The sequence below is a fragment of the Leuciscus leuciscus genome (genome assembly GCF_965113295.1).
Source record: "Leuciscus leuciscus genome assembly, chromosome: 17".
NCBI classification, from domain to species: Eukaryota; Metazoa; Chordata; class Actinopteri; order Cypriniformes; family Leuciscidae; genus Leuciscus; species Leuciscus leuciscus.
In genome coordinates, this window is record NC_138741.1 from 16,404,883 (window position 1) to 16,413,688 (window position 8,806).

The 8,806-nt window shown below is 38.9% G+C and overlaps 1 protein-coding gene across 4 annotated transcripts in view; it reads left to right on the forward strand.

The window, feature by feature from the left end:
• ccser2a (coiled-coil serine-rich protein 2a) overlaps nucleotides 1-8,417 on the forward strand; it is a 52,021-nt gene extending 43,604 nt beyond the window's left edge. The window contains exon 12 of one of the 4 annotated variants that reach the window (XR_014199477.1): nucleotides 4,574-4,638. Coding sequence is in view for 3 of the 4 variants with exons in the window: in XM_082144269.1 (XP_082000395.1) it covers nucleotides 4,574-5,230 (657 nt within the window). In the remaining variant the exon portion in view is untranslated. Of the gene's footprint in view, nucleotides 1-4,573 lie in introns of all 4 variants that reach the window. The other 3 variants (XM_082144269.1, XM_082144271.1, XM_082144270.1) reach the window with 3 other exon arrangements.
• Nucleotides 8,418-8,806: the final 389 nt, after the last annotated feature.

Consider the following 8,806-nt stretch of genomic DNA (forward strand, 5'->3'; position numbering starts at 1 on the left):
ACCGCTTCTCTCAGCCCGCTCCCAGAGACTTTATCCAAACAGACATCAGTCTGCACAGGTGGACCAGGGTTTAAACATCTCAAACACACGCACACAAGCAGGGAATTAGCCCATGGTGCAATTGTTCTTGGTCTTGTGACTGCACAGGGAGATGCTGAACAGTTTTAGAGGACAATTAAAATAAAACGATCCAATAACTCCTTCGGGATTCACATTATAACCTCCACTTCTACAAACTCAGGATATTAAAAACCTTCTCTATTATCAAAATGGCCACATTTCATCAGCCAAATCTTATAGTAAGATAAATGACTGAATTAGAGCCAGACTTTATTACAGTTCTTTCTGTTGTAATATCTAGCAATCGTGTTACGAATGTTATCTTGAGAAACGTTTCAGAGGCAGTTGATTCTCCCTGCGCTTCTTTGAAATCTAGGTGCTTATTACACGGTGCGGAACACACTGAGGAAACTTAGTCGGCCGACGCACAAAAACTGCCCGACAGTGTGTGTTCTTGGTGTGTAAAGCCTGGAACACACCAAGCTGACGCCGACGAACTAGCGCTGATGAAAGCCGACTGTGTCGTCGCCTCGCGTCGGGGTAAAAAGCTGCACTTGAACACACCGAGAGAACTACTGCCGACCGTTAGCTGAAATACGCGTTCTGCGCCTGCGTGTAAATGAGACAACTGTCTATTTCTGCAGATATATTCGTGACTTCGTCTATATTCGTCATTCAAAAAGGAAAACCGACGCTGCCGGCTGCAGATACACAAACTATAAACAAAGCAGTGCGTGCTTACCGTTTTGAATATCAATCCTGCTAAACACTTTCTTTATTCCACTCCTCTCGTGTTAATATTGAAATATTCGGTAAGGTAAGATGAAGTAACATTTGAACAGCCTTCTATCTGTACTGTTTTGACTTCTTTGCTCGCTGTTTTGCTCTTATTCTCGTGCACTGACTCGTTCACTAAGCTGAACAGCCAGCTGAACAGCCGACGGCCTGACGCCGATTCAGCAAGCATGTCGAATCGCCCGAAAAAAGGCAGACGAGGACCAATTTCTGCCGACGGTGCGGAACACACTGAGAGAACTTAGTCGGCCGAGTCCGACGCGCAAAAACTGCCCGACGGCCGACCGTCGGCTTGGTGTGTTCCATGGGATAGTTCACTTTGAAATACAATTTTGGTATGTTTTAGCTTACCTCAAGGGCATCCAAGATGTAGGTGTCTTTGTTTCCGCAGTAGTTTCAATTTTGATATTTTTAGGTCAGTCTAATAAGCACCTAGATTTCAAAGAAGCACAGGGAGAATCAACTGCCTAAAATCAACTAAAAATATCAAAATTGAAACTACTGCGGAAACAAAGACACCTACATCTTGGATGCCCTTGAGGTAAGCTAAAACATACCAACATTTTATTTCAAAGTGAACTATCCCTTTAACTAAGGGCTCAATAATAAGGATTGTTTTCTTCTAGGCCACAAGTTCAGATTTTCTTGGACCCCACCACAAAAGATGATACACTTTTCTTTAAAATCCTTTTATTTGGTTCAGAAAAATACGTTTCCATGTTTCATTCAATCAGGAAAGTTTTCTTTACAAGAAAAAGCTATTATTGCAACAATAGTTGTAATTTCCAGCTATTATTGCAATAATAGCTGGAAATTATGCAATATAATGAAACGACATGAAAGCTATGAATTCTAATTCTTTTTTTAGAAAACAGTGGCATACAGTGCAAAAATGACTCATATATGATAGTCTTGCAAGCATTCTACAAACCATTTTTGCAATTTTGACTATTTAAGGGCTAATAATAAAGATTTATTTTTCTAGGCCTTTAGGGCAAAACGTTCAGATTTTCATTTACCCCACCACAACAAAAATGCATTTTACTTTCAGAAACGTTTTAATTGCCTTAGAAAAAGGCATTTTTCTTTCATTCCATTAAACAATAAAAAAATAAAATAAAAAATTCACTAGGTTTCATAATTTAGTAGGATTTATGATTTTATGATAGGATTTGTGCAATTTAAGCACATCCTCATCTGTAGCGGTGTTATAAAACCCCTATAAAAGACTTAGGTTTTACAAAGATTTTGAACCAGTCCACAATGTCAGAGCAGCATAGAGTCTGTTCAATGTCTTTGTTTTTCATTTTACTGTCTTGTTGTTGTTTGTTTGGTGCTGCATGATTGGATTCCTTTGTTTTTATGATGTTAATATTGTATTATAAAACCGATATTTTCAACTTTAATTTGTAATTAGATGTCATGAGCCTTGTTCAAAGCCGATAAAAACACACCTGTGATGAATTATGTAGTTTCTAAGTTTCTATGTTGCTTGGCAACCCCAAAACTGCCTAGAGTCAGTAAAATGAACTATGTCACTTGGCAGAAGAATTGTTTATCGTGTGCAAATTGTTAATTAAAGATGTCATTTATCATAATGCTGTTGCTGTTGTTTAATAAAAGTAATAAGGTTGTGAGGCTGTTCATTACAGTAATTTTACCACAGTTAAGGGGGCTTTAGGTACTCATCCTTGCATTATGCTTAAGAACATACCTTAACCATAGTAAAATGACTGTAAAAGTGGCATTGGGTGGCTTATTGCTTTTATGACATCGCAAAAACACCAGTATGACCAGTAAACAGCACGATGAGATAACAATACATCACTGTTCAATTAATATTTTATACATTATAAACAATTAATCTGGCAAGTAATATTGATCTTTCTTTTTCTTTTCTTTTTAATGTGAGAGTGATCCTCTGGAACTGGGGGTTTCAACATTAAAGCAAGACATTAAAGAAATTGGATGTGTAGCTTTTAACTGAGACAAATCAATTATTGGTATAAACAGCTCATTAATATCTGTTTTAAACATTTAATTCCTTTCTGAAAGCATGAAAAGAGTAATGGAGTTGAGAAGTTTAGCATATATGCAAGCGAGATGGGATGTGATGCGACAACTACAAAAAGGAGTGAAGACCGTGAAGCTCACGTGAAAAGAAAAAATGCATGGAAAATAATGTCAGAAATTATCTGCATTTTGAGTGACAAACTCGTGATTAAAAATGCTGTCAGTGTGAGCGGAGATTTATGTTGTCTCAGGGTTTAAAAGGTTACAGTCTCTGAGATTCGTCTGTTCTCACTAAGAGACAGAGATGAATGCATTATGGATGTTATCTGCAGGTGTCCGCTGACGTCTCTCCGCCCCAGAGATTTTGTGACGTCACGTAGAGGATGTGACTGTCTGTGCGGTCTCACGCCACTGACAACTCTCCTGCACACATGCACAAACCCTCACTCACACTTTTACTCCCTTGTTCCCACACTGCACTCTTATTCTGTATTCTTAAAGTGAGGAAAGATCATGTTGTTTTTCAGCTGTTGTTTTTTTGCACTCTCTAGTGGTGTTTTAAATTGTAATGCTTTACCTCTCTTCAATCTGACATTTTCTCAACCCTGTGTGGTTGGACATGTGATAAAATTGTTTTGTGATAGTATCTGGAGATAATACACACCTTACAAATGGTCTCTGGCTGAATAGAAATGTGACAGACTGCATGAAACCACTGTTAGCCAGTAGGGGGTGGTGTGGTTTCAGTAGAGCTGTGCTATTCAGCAGAAGCAGCCCATGAGAGACAGAGAATGCGAATGAGAACATGGACTTATGCCTCTCTCATGGTGCACAGTTCAGTTGTGTATACTGAAACTCACCTGTATACATGCTCATCCATTCAAATCCACCCTGTTAGAGTCACACTCTGTTTGGAACTGAACAGTCGACAGGACGACTGACTGCTAATGTCTCATCAACCTGGCGATGTTCACAGAGCAACAGAATACAGTTTTCTTTGAATTACAGGAGGAGGAATTTACTTAAATGTAATAGTGCAATATTCGGGTTCCAGAAGTAAAATTCCCATTAATTTTCTCGATATGTGAATATTTTGGGGAATTGATATGCTTTTGTTGAAGCTCACCAGTATTTAAATTTTTTTTAACAATTGTGTTTAACATTTGAATTCCTGGTGAAAAACTACTTAATCTATTATTCTGCAAAGAAATCTACTCTGATCAGAGAATCACTACAAGTAAACTTCCAAAGTATCTCTCAGCGACAACTCACTCCTGTGAAGCACTGCGAATGATGACTCGCAACAAAGAGTGAAATTTGACTTACTGTTGCTGTGTGAATGCAAGTAGTGAACAGCAGTTGCTGCCAGTTAAAAATAAAACCCGTGATGCTGCTGTCGCTTAATTAAGATTTGATGGATGAATCTCGGTAGGAGTTTTTTCTCTCAAATTTGTGAATACTTCCGATGTTATAGAAGTCTCTATCTTTGACACTTTTGTTATTCACAGCTATCACATTAGTTATCCCTTCGTACAGTGTTTCTGTAACTGCTCCTGTAAGCTGTTCTATGAATGTGACAATTCGAGAGTCAAACCTGTTTTCAATCACAAACACCACAAATTTCAGTCCCAAACTATCATATCCACTGATCGCAGTTCTGTTCTAGTTTATTGTGTTAAATACTGTTCTATTTTGTCCTCCACAGCCTCAAATACTTCAGCCCATCAGTCACATCCCCAACGAGCCCCTCATCCAGGGAAAACTAGCAAGAACAGTCCCCACCGGGGGCCACAGTGATGCCTGTACCGAAGGAGAACAGCCTTCTACGTCCTGTCCTCCAGTCCCATCCACCGACCCAATTCTTCCTCCTGCTGGAGATCCTCACGTGGAGTCTAAATCTCTTCCTGACCCAGAGGAGCTGAGTTGGTTGCTTAGCACCCACCTTCGCATACAAGACAATAATGAGAGTGACTCACAGTGGGCTGGAGAACAGATTGTGAGACCGACCCCAGAAAGCCATCTAAACAAACTCCTGCAAACACCTCATACCCTGTCCTTCAGCCCGCGTGTCCTGCAGCCTCCACGCCTACATAAACGGGTAACTCTCCCTGCTCTGCCTATAGTGGGTAGTAGTGGGTCAAACCCAAAATCAGGACCCTCAATGAACCACAAGGCCCATCAGCTTCTTCTGCCTCCTCCGTCCAGAGGTTTGCCATGTTACAGTGCAGGGAACGACGCCGTGACTCGCGGCCGGCTATCCCAGCCTTGGCCAGCAGTGGTCAGGAGAGAGGCTGACCCAGAACACAACGCTTCGGTACTACTCGGTACCTCCACAAGACTTGAAAAGCCAAAGATCCACTGAGCGTCAGCTGCAGCCATAAACACTGATAAGGCTACCTCCCTGAACGCATGATCACACATGCGGCTTGCACTAGATGGTGGTGTTAGTGGCTAGACAACCTTTTAAGCTAAACAAAGAAGCTAAGCTATCGCATCTAACTATGCAACAAAAAAGTAGTGTCACAATCAGCGCTTCTGTCGCACAAAACCACTCTTTTGATTCAGACTAAAAGTCACTGATCATCATTCCATAACCACTGAGAAACCTTTACCACTCACAATTACATCATTCATACATAACCATGTTAATACAGTTGAGCTTCTCATGGATTGACAAACTGGAAAAACGGATGACTGACAGAAATTCAGACTGAAAGAAAGGGCAAAATCTGAGAAAACAAGCAATGGAAAGCACTAGAGAGCTCATTTTTTTACCGTAACTCAACAAACGTCAAAGAAGACAACGTGCCATAGACTGCCTGCGGAGCTTTTTCAAGGCCCTCAGTGTTTGAATATTTTCCCATGCGGCATGCCCTCTGGACGCCCACTTATTTAGTGGGTGAATCTGACATTTGCATCACCAACCTCCCGAGGCTTAACTGCGAAAACACATATTATTGTCTACGCAACCTCCCAGAGCTTGTCGTACAGACAGAGAAGTCAGTGTCTCATGACCCAAGTCTCATCTTCAGTTTCCACCGAGAAAACCTGTCAGTCTGCTGTGATTTGATCTGTATGTATATTACTTCATGCCTCATTTCATATCCTCTTCTGTTCACCACATAAACACGTCCAAGCTACAATTTCTTTCTTTTTTTTCATCCTTGTTCCTATGTCTTGTTTCTCAGTGCTAAACACTTGCTTTGACATGCCACTGTCAGTGCTTCCTTTATTTTCACCTTGGCTTCAGTCATGATCAGCAGTTTTTCATTTTAATTAGGCTCATGCCTCCTGTATTAATAAGGTTATTTTTCTTGATTATGGATTATGGCATGCTCAAAGCATAAACTTGCCTTTTCACCCCCCATTAGTTGCATATAAAATTGTTATAATGCTTTTTAATTATTTATACATTATAAAGATGTTTACAGTTAAAATGGCTTTATTAAGCTGTTCAGTCTGCTCCAATGCTGCAGGATTAAAATTTTTGCTTTGTTTTTGGCACAGAAATACTCTTGCAGAGACTTGAGTGAGTTCTTAATTTTTGGAAAAGACTTTCATCTTAATTTTGCACTAACTTAGTTTTGGCTTTGCAAGCAATGATAAATAAAAAAACAAAGCAAAAACAAAGTTCCATTTATGGCAAAATGTTGAAGACCGAGATAAATTGGACTGTTTGTCTAGTGCTGTAAGTTGCTTTTGACCACTGTAGGGTTTTTAAAGGACATTCAGGACGGTTTTTTGTTTTTTTCTTAAAGAAAGGTTTACTGTTCTTGAGATGATGTTTTTTGTTCTTGAGATTACATAAGTATGTCTCAGAAGGTTGATGAGGTTGTCAGTAATTTGCTTTTGGCATGCCTTGATACATAATACACACTGTAATACATAAATGTACAGCAGTATCCACTGCATGGAAGCATGTGGGCTTATCCGTAATATGATTTTAAATATGCAAGAACCTCCCTCCCATGTTTATGTGCAATATATCAGTGTATACATATTAGTATATACAGATACTTTACCCTAAACTTTTACGGTGGATGTTTAATCCAAAGCGAAAGTGATTTTACTGCCATACTGGCTTTGGGTATTACAACACTCTTATGTGGGCCGTACACTTCTAGACCCTAAGCAGTGATGGGCAGCCATGTCTAAAACCAACTAAAGAAAATCAATAGGAGGAGGATATTTGTGTGTATGTTTCTCTCTCACCCAACTCTGTGGTTATACTAAGCAGAAAATCAATGGAGGGCTTGTTTTGTAATGCTCTGGAGACACTTTGTTTGTATTTCTTTCTCTACATCTGTCTCTCGTTGTGTCGTATACGTGTGCAGAAGGACATTAATTCCATTTGCTTGTGTCAGTGAGGTGCCCTTTTAAAGCTGGGGACATCTTTTCTTTCATTTGACTGTTAGCAAGGCAACATTATGACCCATAATTAAAGGGACAATTCAATCAAAAATGAAAATGTTGCCATGAATTGTTCACCCTCATTTCGTTCCAAAGAATGAATTACTTTCTTCTGTGGAGCATAAAAGAAGATATTTTGCTAAATGTCTAAGTCCATACAATGAAAATCAATGGGGTCCAAGATAGAAATGACAAAAAGTTCTCAAAAGTACAACAACGTGTCTTGGACCATTGACTTTCACAGAATTGACAAAAACAGTTAGCATATTCTTTAAAACATCTTTGTGTTCCACAAAAGAAAGTCATACAGTTTTGGAGTGACAAGGGGTGACGACATTTTTTTGATGAACTATGCCTTTAAACTGAGATAAATCAGAGTAAAGCAGCATTAAGTTTTATTAAAAAATTATTGTAAACCATGCATCCAGGCATTTCTTACTTTAATAGATGCTTTAAAGGTGAGGCTTTCTACATCTCTTTTCATGCTGTAAAAACAGTTTCATGAGTATCTGCAACTCAAAGATGCTGTTTCCTTTAACAAATCATCATTGAGGTTCTGCAGCGAGAGAAAAAAAGATAATCAAAAAAGTTAACTAAGTGTAGTTTTTAGATTTCTAAATTGCTCAAATAAATGCACTCATACAAAGACCTCTTACTGTTGTGTAAAATACATTTATGACTTGCTGCCCATGTGTGTATGCCTTCCTCTGGGTTCTTTTCACCTGGATGATTCTTTGATAGCATGAAAATGTCTGAAACAATAAACACTTGCCATGAATTCCTTATAAAAAAATCTTCCATTTTTCCTTCCATATATAGTTCATGTCTTGCCGTGTTTTTCACCTATAGTGACGAGAGTATGCAGCATTGTCAGAACACTACCATTGCTCCATTATAGCTTCATGAAAACAACATCTGCCAACCTGTTGGTCTGGACAGAAAATATGTTTACTAACAGAGGAATGAATTCAAGCACTTTAAATGACCCGTTTCAACCTCCACGATGGAGAGACTGTGGTCTTTTTGACCTGATCTGTTTGATTTGCTGTGCAACTTCTTTTATTTGGCTGTTTGTGTGTTGATGTTCTGTCCCTGGTCCAGTGGAAGGTGTGAGACTTCAATAAAGTGAAGGAATAAGATTCACTCTCTCTGTTGCTTTTTGTGTCAGAGCCATTCATTTGTGTAGCTTCCTGCAGCTGTTCCTATATTTTACTCTCTGCAGTGATGCACTGCAGATCCTAATACATTATGTTTAGGGCTGCTTTATGCCACCATATTCATTATTCTGTAAATCCACACATTCTGGAAGAATTGTCTAATATTCTCAATCTGCCCCAAACAACACTGTATATAAACGGCAGTGACAATATGAAGCTAAATAAGAATTGAACTTTAGCACTTTCTAAAGAAAAGTTTCAGCTTTGTTTTTTTGTTTTTCAAACAGTACATGTATACACAGAAATGAAATGATATTCCTCCAGTTTCATGGTGCAATTATATTCAAGATTAATATTTTGACCTCAATGAT